This window comes from Cyprinodon tularosa, unplaced genomic scaffold, assembly GCF_016077235.1.
Source record: "Cyprinodon tularosa strain WSP-4 unplaced genomic scaffold, ASM1607723v1 ctg233, whole genome shotgun sequence".
NCBI classification, from domain to species: Eukaryota; Metazoa; Chordata; class Actinopteri; order Cyprinodontiformes; family Cyprinodontidae; genus Cyprinodon; species Cyprinodon tularosa.
This window is the reverse complement of record NW_024038871.1, coordinates 134,567-151,067: the sequence shown is the minus strand read 5'-3', so window position 1 is coordinate 151,067 and position 16,501 is coordinate 134,567. Positions and strand designations below refer to the sequence as shown.

Genomic DNA, 16,501 nt, shown 5'->3' with positions numbered 1-16,501 from the left:
TTATATACGAGGGAGGAAGAAAAAGTAAAACATTTGAAGCTTTGCACTGTTTTGCATTATTTATGTATTTGAGATTTTGTATTGCATTTTCATAAATTCTCTGCTTGATTGAAAAGATAACAACACTTGTTTCAAATTTCAAATCCACTCTTTATTGTACACACATTTTTACAACCTCAGAAACATTGTTAATATTTGAAGTGATGGTGAAACTTATATTTGTTTTGCTGTTGTTTTTCAAAAGTAACTTTAAAAAAAGCAAAATTCTATTTGTGTGAAAAGAAGAATAAAAAAAGAAGAATAAAGTTGAAACAGTACTTGATCTTGCATTCATTTATTAGCTGGTTTCTCTGTGAAAATTTAAAAACAGTCAATAATCACTGTGACTCTATGTCCAAAGGCCTCCACAAACTGATGAGGCATAATTTTGTGCAATTTGTCTCTATCTGGCCACACAATTGCACGCTTTAGATTTGCATATAAAAATGACAGCATTTCATTGAATGTTCTGTACACTGTCTTTGGTGAAACACGGAAGAGATAAGCAAGGTGTTTTGAGGGCAGATCCAATCTCAGACGCATGAAGGTTAACAGAAACATTTGAAATGGACTGAGAATTTTATTTTGAGCAGACATGAGAGGCAGCAGAAAATTAAACAAAGCCATAAAGGTTGCCAAGTTTGGTAGACGTACTTGACTTTTTCATTACTGTCTCCAAAGAAGCAATCAGAGATCTGCAGCTCATCAAGTTCACGCTGCAGCTCTCTGTTTTCTTCCAAAAGACGGTTAATCTCTGCACACCTGAGCACACACAGGTTACATTCTGTCTGTCCTTCCTGACGACCACCTTCTGTGTCATCCTTGGTGTTTGGCCGGCCAACGTTTTCAGCAGCCTTAGGATGACAGAGTGATGAAAAGTGGTTCCTATGTCCTCCAGCAGTCGAAGTCTATAGCAGCATAATTATAGAGATAACTAAGTTTTAAGCCTAGCCTTAAGTAGACAGGGTGTCTGCATCACGGTCGGGCCCTTGAAATAAGATAATTGTATATAATATGCTTAAGATTAGTTATTTATATATGTTCTTCGATTTCAGAAAAAAATGTTACTTCCTTTTAGTTCATTTTTTTTGCTGTGAAAATCTTTATAGGTCAAAACCTAAGAAAATTAATACTTTGATGAGGCAGGATCTCCCAAATTTCTTCACACTGTCATGGTACCGTAAAATTGTATTATGATGGCTTAAATTCCTTATTGATTTGTGTCTTTTACCTGTTTGTTGTGATTTTTGATTGTCTTAAGTCTTAATTTCAGAATCGTTTTACATATATTTTAAGATCATTAGATATTTACCTACTTTCTTCTTACTTTGCACATCACTTGTTCCTTTCTTCTTGCTGTCCAATCATTTACCCTATCTTTCTTTTATTAAGGTAAACTTAGAAATATCCATCCATTTTCTGAAAGTTGTTTATGTATTAAAACACATTTCATGTGCACAAAAACCTCAATACTTTGCATAAAAAAATTAACATTAACACTAAGAGTTGTAAAATAGCAATAAAGAAAATAATACACATGAAATAAAGGTTACAGTGCATAGTAATGGAAAAAGTCATAGTTTTGACTAAAAGCTGTTTAGAGTTTTAGCGGTCTTGACATATTCAGGGAGTTTTTGCTACCAATGGGGAGCATAAAAGCTCAATGCTGTCTCACCATGTTTGGTTCCAGCTCTGGACACAGAAATTAGACACAATCCTAATGAAAGGGGTTGTTTCATTAATGGTGGACCAGGACAGCAGAGATTTATATTGTCCCTTTACCATTCAAAGACTTTTTAAACCAACAACAGTATTTGAAAAATATTTTCAGTGAGAAGTATTCAGAGTATTCAATAACACTCCAGTGAAAAGTATTCAGAGAAAGCCAGGGTATAGATCATAGTCTTATTGCGGACTCTGGGAGCAGCATTTTGAACAAACTGCAGCTGTTTAAATGGATTTCTCTGGGAGACCAATGAAAATGGCATTAATGGAGCAGCAGATAAGGCAGAGACAGAGACAACAAAAAACAGCAAATTCATTTCAAATTAAATAAAAAAAAACACATCATTAATCCCAAATGGAAGTTTAATGTTGCAGTAACTCATGAGCAGTTTTCTATGTCAAACAAAAGCATTACTAAGTTGTTGCTTTTTTTTTAAAGTCCTGATAAGATATCAGTCCTTTAATGCACAATATGTTGTTCAGGTTATTAAATTCTGATCATTTTTATTTTATATTACTTCTAATTATGGATGTGCCATTTAAAACAGAAGAGTTAACATAAAAAAAGAAGAAAAAAAAAACAGAAAGAACGAGAGAGACGCCGCCCTCTGGTGGTGAAAATTGATTACTGCAGGATGTAGCTCCAATGAACTACAAAGAATCACAATATTTACGCGTCTTATATGCTTTTCTTTACATTCAAAGTAATTGTCAAATGCTAGCTCCAAATGTTATGTTGCTTTTCAATTGTTTTTACTTGCTGTTTTTTTTTTTTTTTTACATTTTTTCTTTTGATAACTTTACAGCTCACATCCATAAAAGATCTAAATAAAAGTAAAATCATGTCTAAGTTGTTTTTTTTAAAGTCCTGATAAAATATCAGCCCTTTAACGCACAATATGTTGTTCAGGTTATAAAATTCTGCTCAGTTTTATTTTATATCACTTAAAGCGGAAGAATAAAAAAGAAATAAACAGAAAGAACGACAGAGACTACGTCATCTGGTGGTGAACATTGAATACTGCATGATGTAGCTGCAAAGAACTATAAAGAATCACAGTATTTATGAGTCTTATAGGCTTTTCTTTACAATCAAAGTCTTTGTCAAATGCTAGCTCCGAATTTTACCTTGCTTTTTTGTTCTTTTTAAATGCTGTTTTTTTTTTTTTTACGCTTTTCTTTTGATAACTTTGCAGCTCACATGCATAAATATTTTTAATAAAAATAAAAGCACGTCTAAGTTGTTTTTTTTAAGTCTTGATAAGATATCAGTCCTTTAATGCACACTATGTTGTTCAGGTTATTAAATCATGCTCAGTTTCTTTTTATATTACTTAAAACGGAACAATTAACAAAAAAAAAAAAAAAAAAAACAGAAAAAACTACAGAGACTACGCCGTCTGGTGGTGAAAATTGAATACTGCAGGATGTAGCTCCAATGTACGGAAGCGCTACAAAGAATTATAATATTTACGTGGCTTAAATGCTTTTCTTTACATTCAAAGTCAAATTTTAGCTCCGAATTTTACGTTGCTTTTCTATGCTTTTTACTTGCTCCCATCCATGGAAGATTTAAAAAGAAATAAAAGCATATCTAATTTTTAAAAAAAAAGTCCTTATAAGATATCAGTCCTTTAATGCACACCATGTTCTTCGGGTTCTTAAATTCTGCTCAGTTTTATTTTATATCACTTCTAGTTATAGATTGTGCCATTTAAAACATTTAAAGAATTAACACAAACCAAAAATACAGAAGGAACAAGAGAGACGCCGCCCTCTGGTGGTGAAAATTGAATACTGCAGGATGCAGCTCCAAAGCACTATATTATTTATGAGTCTTATAGTCTTTTCTTTACATTGTCATTGTCAAATGCTGGCTCCGAATTTTATTTAGCATTTCTATGCTTTTTACATCCTGTTTTGTTAGGCTTTTCTTTTGATAACTATACAGCTCAGAGCCACGGACAATTTAAGTCGTTTTACTTCGTATGTCACTCTCCTTTAGCATAATTGACAGTTTTCGTTATTAATCGCATTTAAACGCTTAAAATTTGTAGATTTCGACCCAAATTTGGATTATAACTTCATTTCCTCCTTAAATTAAATGTAACTCCTTTTCATTTTACTGACCGGTCAGTGAAGCTTACGCCGGGTGTACGTCATCACTCCGCGACACGTCACTGGGAGTGCATTGCATGAGCTAACGGTGTGAAACTCAATTTAGAGCGAGTAAAAATATTTTCAGACTAAATTGGAGTTTTTAAACTCTCGCTTTTGATTATATTAAAAACGTAAAGCATATTTTTATAGAGGTTTGGATAATTTAAAGAAACAGCGTCGCAGTTTGTTTGGTTCTTGCAGCACCCTGACATCTGGGAACTGATTGACTTCTTTACATATCAATTATAGTTCTAGTGTTTGGGTTTCGGAGTTTGTTTTGACATTATAAATAGCTTTTAGGTTTAGTTTTGGGTTTGAAGATGAACGAAGAAGGTGAGTTTCTCTCATCCTGTGCTCTGTGGTTCTCAGAGATGCTAAAACTTGTGTCTGTTTGTGGTCAGAACTGGTGGAGTACTTCAGGGCTCAGATGAGCAAAGACCCAGACATGGCTTCAGCTGTGGCAGCCATCCGGACCCTGCTGGAGTTCCTCAAGAGAGACAAAGGTGTGGAGTTCAAATGCTGTCTGGAACTTTTGATGATTAACTAAAATATTATTCTTCTTCTTCTTCTTGTTGTGTTTATTGGCGGTTGGCAACAAACTTAATAGTAGCATTACCGCCACTTACTGGTATGGAGTGTGGCTCTCGTTGGTCTAACGCTCTTTTTGTATATATATATCTATATATACTCATACATACACCTACCAACCCACACAAACAAACTTACATCCATATTTATATTCTACTCATCACTATCATCCACACATTCACTCTTATGTCTACTCTATCAAATTCTACTGAATATCTTAGTTTTCTTTAAGAATCTAATAACTATTTGTATATGTTTGCTCTCCAAACTTTCCCTCAAAATATCTATTAACATAAATTTTACCTTAATACTTTCAAACTCTTTTATCATACATCTTCTCTCTCTTTCATATTTATCACATTCTAGAATAACATGTTCTACTGTTTCCCATTCTCCACAATATTCACATTTACCAGTTGCATGTTTTTGAATTTTAAAAAGTGAGTAGTTAAGTCCAGTATGCCCAAATCTTATCCTGGTTATCACTCTTTCCTCTTTTCTATTTCTTTTTCCCTTTCTTCTTTCTTTAACCTTCTTCTGAATTTTATAAAACCATCTTCCTGTTATTTCTTCATCCCACCTTTTCTGCCACTTTTCCATCAGTTTTTCCTTAACCATACTCTTTCCTTCAGCTTTACTTGTTTTAACTTTAATGCTAATTGGTTTTTGAATTGCCCCTTTTGCTATTTTATCTGCTCTCTCATTTCCTTCTATTCCAATATGCGCTGGAACCCATACAAAAATAACTATCACACCCATATTTTTAATTCTATATAATGTGTGAAAAATTTCTAATAATATGTCCATTCTACTATCCGATTGCTTGTTTTTAATACTTAATAATGCAGAACTTGAATCTGAACAGATTATTGTTTTTAATGGTTTTATCTCTTCTACCCATTGTAAGGACAATAAAATTGCCATCATTTCTCCTGTGTATACTGATAAATCGTCTGTAATTCGTTTTCCTATTCTTATATTGAATTCTGGTACAACAAACGCTATTCCTACTTTTCCAGTTATCTTTGATGCATCTGTATAGATTTGAATATACTGATAGTAATTGTTTAAATGTACCTGTACTGAACTACTATCAATGATGAAAGATTTATCCTGCTTCTTTTCCATGATTGTCATATCTACTGTTGCTTCTGGTAAAATCCATGGCGGTATTACTGATGTTGGTGTTGTATGACTAATTTCCAGATTATTCATGTTAAATTCTTTTATTTTATTTTCAATTGTCCATCCAAGACTCCCCATATCTTTTGTTTCTTTTTCCCAACATGGTTTTAAAATTTCCATAGCTGGATGATCTGAATTATTGCTCTGCAAATTTAACCAATAATTTAATTCCAACCTTAATCTTCTTAATTCTAATGGCATTTCTCCCATCTCTACTTCCATTGCTGCTCTTGGTGTGGTTTTAAACGCTCCAGAACACAATCTTAATGCTTGATGTTGTATTACCTCTAGTTTAACCAAATGTGCTTTTGCTGCTGAACCGTAAACAATACAACCAAAATCTATGTTAGCTCTTATCATACCTGTATAAACCTGTTTCAAAGATTGCCTATCTGCTCCCCAATCATTTCCAGCCAAACATCTCAAAATATTTAAGATTTTCTTACTTTTATCAACAACTTTCTGGATATGTACATTCCATTTTAGTTTATCATCAAACCATAATCCTAGAAATTTAATACATTTTACTTGCTCTAACTCTTGACTATATAATTTTAATTTTACTTCCCTGTTTATTTTTTTCCTAGTAAATACCATTACTTTTGTTTTTTCGACTGAAAACTTAAATCCCCATTGCCATGCCCATCTCTCTAGCTCATTAATAACATCTTGTAATTTTTTAACAATGAAATCTAAATTCTTCCCTCTTTTCCAAACCGCTCCATCATCCGCAAAGAGTGAACATCCCATTTCTTTATCAATACCTTTAAAAATATCATTTATCATAATAGAGAACAATAACGGACTTATTATACTCCCCTGTGGTGTACCGTTCTCTACTCTATATACTCCTGATGTTACTTCACCGATTCTAACTTGAATTTTCCTATTTAGTAAAAAGTCTTTAATCCATTGATATATCTTTCCTTTAATGCCCAACCTATATAGTTTAATTAATAATCCCTCTACCCACATCATATCATACGCTTTTTCTATATCAAAAAATACTGCCACCACATTTTCTTTATTAACTTGTGCCTTTCTAATTTCATGCTCTAGACATAATGTTGGATCATTAGTACTCCGCCCTTTTCGAAATCCACTTTGATAATTTACTATATACCCCTTGCTATTTAAATAAAATATTAGTCTATTGTTAATCATTTTTTCCATTATTTTACACAAATTTGATGTTAAAGCTATTGGTCTATAATTTCCTGGTATTGATTTATCTTTCCCTGGTTTTGCTATTGGTACTATAATTGATTCTTTCCATTCCATTGGTAATTTCCCCTCCTCCCAAATTTTATTATAAAATTCCAATATTATCCCTTTAGATTTTTCACTGAGCTGACTTATCATTCTATACCATATTTTATCTTTCCCTGGTGCTGTATTTTTAAGTTTTGTAAATGTAGAGTTCAATTCAGCTTTTGTGAATTCAACATTTAACAAATTATTTGCTTCTTCTTCATTCTGCAACACATCTTTATATTTGAGTTTTGTATTTTCTCTTCCTTTTCTACCCTCCTCACTAATATTGTCAGAACTGTGGATTTTACTGAATGTTCTTGCCAATATTTCTACTTTATCATCGTCTTTAACTATATTTATATTATCTACTTTTAATATAGGATATTCGAATTCTCTTTTAATGCCATTCATTCTTCTAATCATTTTCCAAATTTTTTCTATTTTTGTTTCCTTCCCTATTGTGCTACAAAAATTTCTCCAGTATTCTCTCTTTGTATTCTTAATTATTCTCCTTACCATAGCTTGCTTTCTTTTATAATCAATTAAATTCTCATACTTTAAGTTACCTCTTAATACCTTAAATGCTTTGTTTCTTGCTTTTATTGCTTCTTTACATTCATTTGTCCACCATGGTACTATTTTCTTAGAATTTTTACAGCCTACTTTCTTCACAGATTTATCTGCTGCTTCCAAGATTATCTCACAAATTTTTAAATTTATATCATCTATATTCATTTCCATATCCACTTTTTCTAATTTTATTTGACTTAAAAATCTAAATTTAATCCAATCTGCTTTATTAAAATCCCATTTTTTACTGACCTTTCTATTTTTATTATTTATATTTAATCCTACTTTTATTGTAATGGGATAATGATCACTACCTATTGTTGTATTTTTATCAATGATCCATTCACAATTACTAGCTAACCCATTTGAGACTATTGTTAAATCAATAGCTGATTCCATCCCTGTTCTTATATTAAGTCTAGTTCCCCTCCCATCATTAATACATACAAGATTTTTACTTTCTATTAATTCTTCTATTATTTTCCCATTTCTATCATTACATTTACCCCATAATGTACTATTAGCATTAAAATCCCCACACCAAATTACATTTCCTTCCAAATATTCAGTTAATTCCTCCATTATTTCAATTGATAATAATTTACATGGATTATAAAAATTTATTATTTTAACTTTACCACCTTGTTCCCAAATTTCAATTATTATATATTCAAGTTCTTTCCCTTTCCCTAAAACCTGATATTGTATCCCTTCTTTTACAAATATACCACATCCACCTCCTCCTCCCTCCTGCCTATCTCTTCTTACACTACCATATCCGTTAATCACAAAATCCAACGTTTCTTTTAGCCATGTTTCTTGAATACAAATAATTTCTGGTTTTTCCTCAAGACTATCAATATATCCTTTAAGTTCCTGTCCGTTAGCAATCAAACTTCTTGCATTCCATTGTAGTATTAACATGAATTATTTCCACCAGACGTTCCTGGCTTCCCGTCTACCTCCAATTTTTTGTTTATGCTCTCCCATGATCCCTCTTTAAACCCCAAAAACTTTTCCGCTCCCCTCACTATAATTTTAATCTTCTCCGTTTTATTCTTGGCTTGGTCAGTACAGTTGATGACATATGCCATGAATAATATTAGTTTTTCTACTGGTATCACGATCTTTTCCTCTGTCTGTATCTCACTTTGCAGTGGAATTTGCCTCGTTTTTTCAACCTCTCTTATTTTCTGTTCTTTCACATTTTTAACTGCCTCTGCATAGCTTATATTTTTGGTCATTTTAATCTGAGTGACTTCTTTTGCTTTCTTCCTGACTTCACATCCTCCGAATGTAACTCTATGATTCCCTCCACAGTTACAACATTTTTCTTGTACTTCTTCTTTACACTCTTCTAATTTGTGATCTTCTCCACATTTTGGACATCTCTGCTTTCCTTTGCAAACTGCTGCTATGTGACCATATCTTTGACATTTAAAGCAACGAAGTGGTGGAGGGATATAAGGCCTGACCTGAAAACTGAGATAACCTATTTTGATGTTTAGTGGTAATTCTTTCTCTTCGAATTCCATGAGTATTGACAGACTCCCTACTCTTTCCCCGTTTATTGTTTTTGACAGTCTCTTTAAGTTACTCACTTTGGCACCAACTACACTTTTCTTGATTTTATCAAGATCTTCATCTAGAGGGATCCCATAAATCACTCCTCTAGTTTTTTTATTTTCTCCAATGATTCTTTTCTCTAACACATTCTTTTTACAAATACTCTCCACGTTAAGAGCCTTGTTCTTTTGTTCTTCGTTTTTACAAACCACCAACAGATTCCCATCTCTCAACATCTTTACCATTTCAACATCCCCAATTTTCTTTTTTATTTCTCTTGACACCACAATGGGGCTAATGTTATCTTGTCCTTCCTCATTTTTTAGTTTTAATATTATTTTAAATTCCTCTCGTACAACTTTCCTCCTAACTATCCTTTCTTCCTCTGAGCTACTTTCTTCCAGTTCTCGTTTACTTCCTTGACTTTCACTCATTCCCTTTCCTTCGTCTTTTTTGTTTCTTTCACGTCCTCTCCCTCTTCCTCTCCCCACTGGCGTCCACCCATCAAAACCCATATCTTCCTCATCTCCTAACTCCATTACCAACCGAACCATTCACATACCAGTTTATGCTCAATCCGCCTTTGACAATTTCAATTTGTAATTTGATTTTCCGCCTTCTTCCCTGGGCAGTTTTTTCTCCGAAAAACCTCCGCTCCAAGCACAACCAACGACCTTCTCCTGCTCGCTGCACCCCTAAAATATTATTAGATAGGCATTAATCCTTTATAGTATCCTTCAGTGAAATACTGTGAAAGTACACATTTCAAGCCAACAGTGTTATTGGAATCCAGGATAAGACCGTATTAGCTTTGTAACATAAAAAATATGGATATTTTGATGGCAAAAATTGATGTCAACAAGAAACGCCAACTTGCCCAAAAATGTTTCTATAAGAAATTAATGAAAAACATTCTGAGTGAAAGAAACACATTTTCTGGTAAAAAAAAACATAACCTTAGAGGCATTAATGCTGATACTAGCACTTACATTCTTTAGTTTATAAGCCTAAATATAATTGTTAAATAGGCTTATTAACTTTAACTTTTTTAATTAGCTTTTTACCTCTTTTTTATTGAATTATTAACTTTTTTTCAATTAAATTTACAGTAGTTAAAATCTCATTCAAGGGCTCATCTAATTGATCAAATACCAAAATAAGATATACAGCCATGTAGCAGCATCTTTGCTGAATGCCTGGATATAGATCTTGTGCTTCTAGACCTCACTGAGGGACGAGGGGGTATGCAAGTGATCAAAAAGAGTAACTTGCCCTATAGAGGGTTAAGAGCAAAATGACCAAGCAGTCGTATCAAAGCACATTGAACAGGCTAAAGTGGCCTGTAGGAAACTACAGCTACATGACGACGTTTTCAGCAGAAAGTCTAAGCAGATGTTCAGAGCTGAATGAGAAAGCTGTGGGGTGAGAGTCAACAAATGTGGATCATTAGGTATCTAAATCAAGAAATGAAAGACTTGTATTTATTCCTCGTAGATAGAGCAATAAATCAGCCAGAAGATATTTCTGACCAATACTGGTGTTTATTACCTTCACCAAGGAGGCCTTTGTTTTTAGGAGAGTCTCTCTGTGTGTACAGGACAGCTTGAACAGCTATGGACGGATTTTAATGAGATTTGTATCAGATGTGTCCCTCAACCCTCATAAACCTAAATATAATTGTTAACTAGGCTTATTAACTTTTAAACTTTTCAGTTAGCTTTTTACCTTTTTTTCTTGACTTACCTTTTCTTTAACTTAATTTCCAGGAGGTAATATCTCATTCAAGTGCTCATTTAATTGATCAAATACCAAAATAAGGTTTACAGCCATGTAGCAGTATCTATGCTGAATGCCTGGATGTAGATCTTGTGCTTCTAGACCTCACAGAAGGACAGGGGGAGTCCATTTGTAATGGGTATGTAAATGATCAAAAATGTTAACTTGCTCTATAAAGGCTTAATGGGGTCATCAGGTCCAGGTGAGTTTAGGTCGAACTGATTCTGATCCAGATTCAGTATTGGATCATAAATCTCAAATAATACAACACTAATAAGATGGCAATCCTTCCATAATGCTTGTTTCTGGATTATTTTCATTTAGGTGCCCTAAATCAGCCTGTTCATTTTATGTTTTTATTTTTTTTTTATATACCTTAGAGCAGGGGGTGTCAAAGTGGTTCCAGAAAGGGCCGTGTGGCGGCTGCAGGTTTTCTTTCCAACCAAGCAACACTTGACCAGACTCCATTCATCTTATCAAGTGAGTTCAATCTGAACATGATGACTCGATGAGATGAATGGAGTCTGGTGTGGTGTTGCTTGGTTGGAAAGAAAACCTGCCGGCCGCCACACGGCCTTTTCTGGAACCACTTTGACACCTGTGCTAAAGTATCGCAGGAGAACTAGTGTTTGAGAGCAAACAAATGCATCTCAACAGCAGCAATACTCTTAAAGCATTAACACAGCAGCAAATGAAAGTACTATTGACCCAAACTTCTTTTCCACTTTGGTCCTAAAAATAAATAACACCCTGCCTTTTTAATACCAACTCCACCGACACCAAGGGTGTAACTTTGTGATGAAAGTTGGTGAGGACACTCTAAGGGTGGCAGCTGATGGAACTACAGTTACTAAACCCCAACGCTTTCATTGGGTTTTTATATTTTCCAAAAATGAGCTAAAATATATATTTATTGAATGCTTTCCTATTGTTGAGAACCCAAGAGAAAACCATAATATACTGATATTTATATTTATAGATACAGAGATGCCTTTTAGTGTATTATATATATAGGGCCCAAAAACAATGTATAAAAAAAAAACGAATAACAGCCGATTCTGATGCTGAAATCAATTTATCATGCGTCCTTAAAATGCATAATTTCATAATTTCATGCATAAAATACCACCATTTAGTGCTGATCGGGGCCCCGCCCGATACTGGCATCTCAAAATAAAACAGAATTCAGTAAATCCAGAATTGTAAAATAAAGGAATCTTTTAAAAAAACTGCTTTCCATTTGTCCTTAGAGTAATTGAACCAGCTGCCTTTAGATGTTAACATTCAAAGCGGAGCAGGATTTCTTTAACTTCTTCCTGATTGTTTTTAACGGGTCGTTCCAAATGTGTGCCTCCGTCCCTTCAGGTGAAACCATCCTGGGCCTGAGGGAAAGCCTGACTTCAGCCACAGACTGCCTGAAGGGAGAGGACTCCTCTGTGGCCGTGTCCTCTGGAGGAGAGCTCTTCCTGCGCTTCATAAGCCTGACGTCGCTGGAACACGAGGTGGGTGAAGGTTCACTTGTTTATTAATCCTGAACGCCTCCAACAGGAACTCCAGCTGGCGTGTTGCTAAGTGTATAAGCAAACATTTCACAAAGTGTTGTCCTCCTTACAGATGTCATGCTTCATTTTCTCCCTGAAATGTTTCAGATCATCAAAGCATCAGGATTGCTAAACGAAAAAAAAGTTAGAAAATGTAGTTTTTTTCATTCCAAACTAACATGACTATGTGTCAGAGGAGCTGCCTCCAAAGTCTACTTTCATTTCTCTCCTTTTCTTTGTTTTGATTTCGCTGGACATGAGAATTTCACAGAATAAAACAGCAGTTTAGGATTAAGCTAAATAATCTCAGTTAGTTTCAATTCCAGGCTTTGATTGGGACACACTAAAACCTAAATCTAGTTGTATTTCTTTAGAGGTAAACTTTTTGTTGTACTGAAGTAGTGTTTAAGCTTAATGTCTCAGAATGATAGTAAAACCTGCAGCATTTCTGCTGTAGAAAAATTGTGGTGCCATAAACTTCCCGCCTACATTTGACCGCAAATTGAAGCTAAAGTACGTTTGGTTCTTAATTTCCCCCAATTATTAGAGAATAGTAGGATTTCTACGCAGTTTTACTTCAGTGGCAGTGAAATCCTTTTAAAATCCAAATTTCAAACCAATAGTGTTATTGGAATCCAGGACAAAACATTACTACATTTGTAACTTTCAAAAATATGGATATTTTAATGGTAAGAATTAATGTCAATTTAATAAGAAACACCAACTTACCCGAATATATTAAGAAAAATAACAAAAGTGCTTTTATAAGAATTTCATAAAAATAAAAAAATAAACATTTTTTGTGGTTACAAGATAACCTTAGATACATTAATGCTGATACTGGCACTTGAACTTTTTAGTTTATAAACCTAAATATAATTGTAAACTTATTAACTGTTCAATGAGCCTTTTACCTTTTTTCTTGACTTTTTAATTTTTTTCCCAACTTAATTTCCAGCAGCTAATATATCATTCAAGGGCTCTTCTAATTGGTCAAATGCCAAAATAAGATGTAGAGCCATGTAGCAGTATCTTTGCTCAAAGGCTGAATATAGATCTTGTGCTTCTAGATCTTACTGAGGGACGAGGGTAAATAAAATGCTTCTGCGTTTTATTTAGAGTAAATAAAATGCAGAAGCAGTCTTGAATCATTTTGTTAAAGAAGCTGAGAACCTTTTTTTTTTTTCTCTTCTGTTGCTGAATCTCTATTGACTGGAGGGTCAAACCGATTCTAGTGACGTAATAAGGCTTTGGTGCTGCTGCAGCTCTCACCACACTAACATCCATTTCTGTCTGCAGGATTTGTCTCGTTGTAAGAAAGTAATGGAGGAAAGAGGAGAACTATTTCTGGAGAAGATCTCCATGTCCAGGACCAAAGTAGCTAAGCTCTGCCACACTTTCATCAAAGATGGAGCCGTAAGTACCAGCCACGTCTTATTTCTTGCTCTTTGCATGTCATTAATCTGGAGCATTTCCTCTCAGAAAATCCTGACCCATTCATACTCCAGAGTGGTCCTGAGAGTGTTGGAGAAAGCCGCCGCAGAGAAGAAGCGCTTCTCGGTCTTTGTGACCGAATCGCAGCCTGACGCCACCGGGTGAGCGACAATTTAAGCTGTGCTCTGCTCAAAGGATGCAAAAAATAATTCAGTTTTCTTCTTTCTTTCTTGAAGACGGCAGATGGCTGAAGCCCTAAAGAAACTGAACGTTCCAGTGACGGTAGTGCTGGATGCAGCTGTAGGGTAAAGAAAGCCGTTCGGGGAAAATAATTGGTTTATTTTGTCTTTCATCTCCAGTTGAACTTTACAACTGAAAAGATCAGTGAAATATAACTCTAAGCTAACGATTACAGCAGTATTTATTTAGCACGATATAAAATAACAAAAATTACTTTGAAAAACTTCCATTATAAAGGCAGTAGAAGACCATTTAAATGGTCAAATATGAAATAGAAAGTAAAACCAAAAATAGCATGGTACCTTAAGGTAAATTTTGTGGAACTCCAGTATTGATTCAATATAAAATGCTTGATTTTATCTGTTCAAAATATATATTTATATATATAATATATATTTAATATATATTACATCCCTTGTCTATAATTAAAATGTAATTCTACATTTAAAATTTTCACAGGCAGTGAAAGTGAATCCAGATAATTTATAGATTTTTTTATATTAACGTTAGGAATAATATAAACAAGGAACCTTGTTTTACCTGTTTCTTTCGTCCCTCAGGTACGTGTTGGAGAAAGTGGACCTGGTCATCGTTGGTGCTGAGGGCGTCGTTGAGAGCGGAGGGATCATCAACAAGGTGAGCTCCTTTTTACAGCCTCAGCAGAGATATAATCAAATGAAGCCTGGACTATCAGGCTATCAAACATAATCTGCACCTTTTCTCATCCAGCGGATGTAAACTATACAGGAGACTGTTTCAGAATGGGATTATTTACCCAGGATTCATGTTGCTGAGTTAGCATTTATCATAAATAGGCTAATATATTACCATAGTAAATTAGCCCCACCCACCAGCGGCCAAAATCATTTCTGCCTGCGAGTGGTCTAGCCTCGATCAGTGCCCCAGGCCCTAGAACTGGCGGGCCAATCACAACGCAGAAATGTATTTTGAATGGCAACTATTGAACAGTTGTAGTTTGACTCAGCTTTGGAATCGGTTTTGGAAGGATTAGACTTGGGGTTTTCGTTGAAACGTGAGCAGGAAGAGACTCTACACTCATTAATTTTTAAGAAGGACGTATTCGCCGTTTTACCGACAGGCTGCTTGTTTACACTCCCCCACCAGCTTTCTGTCGCTCTTACAACGTCACAGTCAGTTGCTCTCATTGGTCAGAGCATTGGCCAATAGGTACAGACAGCGGTCTGAAAGACAACAGGTTGTTCTCATCAACAATCTTCCGATGTCTCATTCATCGGGGCCAGACTAAATTACATATTTAATCTCACATTTAGTCTGGCTTATCAGGCTACCAATATATAATAAATAGGCATAAAGGTGGAACTGGATTAGGATTTAGAAAACAGCTAAAATAAAAGCTTAGATTGTGTTCGAAGGGAATTTAATTCAATGCAACTTAATGTTGGCTCTGAAAGTGAGCATGGTACCTTAAGGTAAATCTTATTTTCCAGCATTTTATATTGAATCAATACTGGAGTTCCACAAGATTTACCTTATCTTTTATATTTTCCAACATTTGACGGAAAATTGGAGCTAAAGTAGGATTGGTTCTAAATTTCCCTGATTGTTAGAGAATAGTAGGATTTCTACGCAGTTTTATTTCAGGTCATGATCCGGATTAAGATGATGGTGTGTCTGTGTAGAAATTACAAAGCAGCTCAACATTAACTCAAAAGTTGTGTTCAAAGGGAATTACAGATCCAACTCTGTAAACTCTTTCTTCTAAACACTAGGGGTGTAGATAATCGTTTTGTATCGATGCATCGATCCAACAGCCGACGATCCGATGCATCGATACGTCCGCAAGAAAATCGATTCATGTTTTTTTTTTCCTCCGGTCTATTTTTATCCATTTGCTCCTGGGCGTAATTCTCCCTCCCGTGCTGGGGTGGCACTAAACCTATTTTGCCCTCCTACCTCGCTTCCTGGTTATACTCTTACAGCAGTGTGTTGCAGTGAGCTTGACACAGACATTTTTGATTTATGCTCAATATTGAAGCGTGGTCTGAGCTACACACTGTGGGTCTAGATATGGCCGATGCGGCGAGGAAGTGGGGGCGAGTTTAGTCCGATGACGGAGGGACATGAGGGCCAAAAAGAGCGGAGATCCAGGTGGAAAAAGGGTCCCAGCGTTCTTGTGCACCTCACTCTTCTAGCTGGTCAAACTTCACGACTTGTTTTCCGCAATTTTGGTCATAAAAACAAAACTAGCCGGCCTCCTGTCTGCGGTCAGCTACAATTAGGGAGAGGAGCAGCTGAGCGTCTTTCAAGGGGGCGGGGACGTCTGCAGCCGAGGTATTGCGTTGCACACATTGCACTGATTTTATGCAGTATTTTTTGATGCAACTTTTCTACTTCTGTTATTTGCTGTTTCATTGATTTATTTGAAACTTTAAACTTTGTTT

At 35.0% G+C, this 16,501-nt stretch overlaps 1 protein-coding gene across 1 annotated transcript in view; it reads left to right on the top strand.

Moving 5' to 3' along the window:
• Positions 1-3,924: 3,924 nt before the first annotated feature.
• eif2b1 (eukaryotic translation initiation factor 2B, subunit 1 alpha) overlaps positions 3,925-16,501 on the top strand; it is a 15,125-nt gene continuing 2,548 nt past the window's right edge. The window contains exons 1-7 of the mRNA XM_038287017.1: positions 3,925-4,257; positions 4,326-4,427; positions 12,229-12,365; positions 13,704-13,820; positions 13,887-13,999; positions 14,075-14,143; positions 14,639-14,714. Of these exons, the coding sequence (XP_038142945.1) occupies positions 4,245-4,257; positions 4,326-4,427; positions 12,229-12,365; positions 13,704-13,820; positions 13,887-13,999; positions 14,075-14,143; positions 14,639-14,714 (627 nt within the window). The 5' untranslated portion in view covers positions 3,925-4,244. The remainder of the gene's footprint in view (positions 4,258-4,325; positions 4,428-12,228; positions 12,366-13,703; positions 13,821-13,886; positions 14,000-14,074; positions 14,144-14,638; positions 14,715-16,501) is intronic.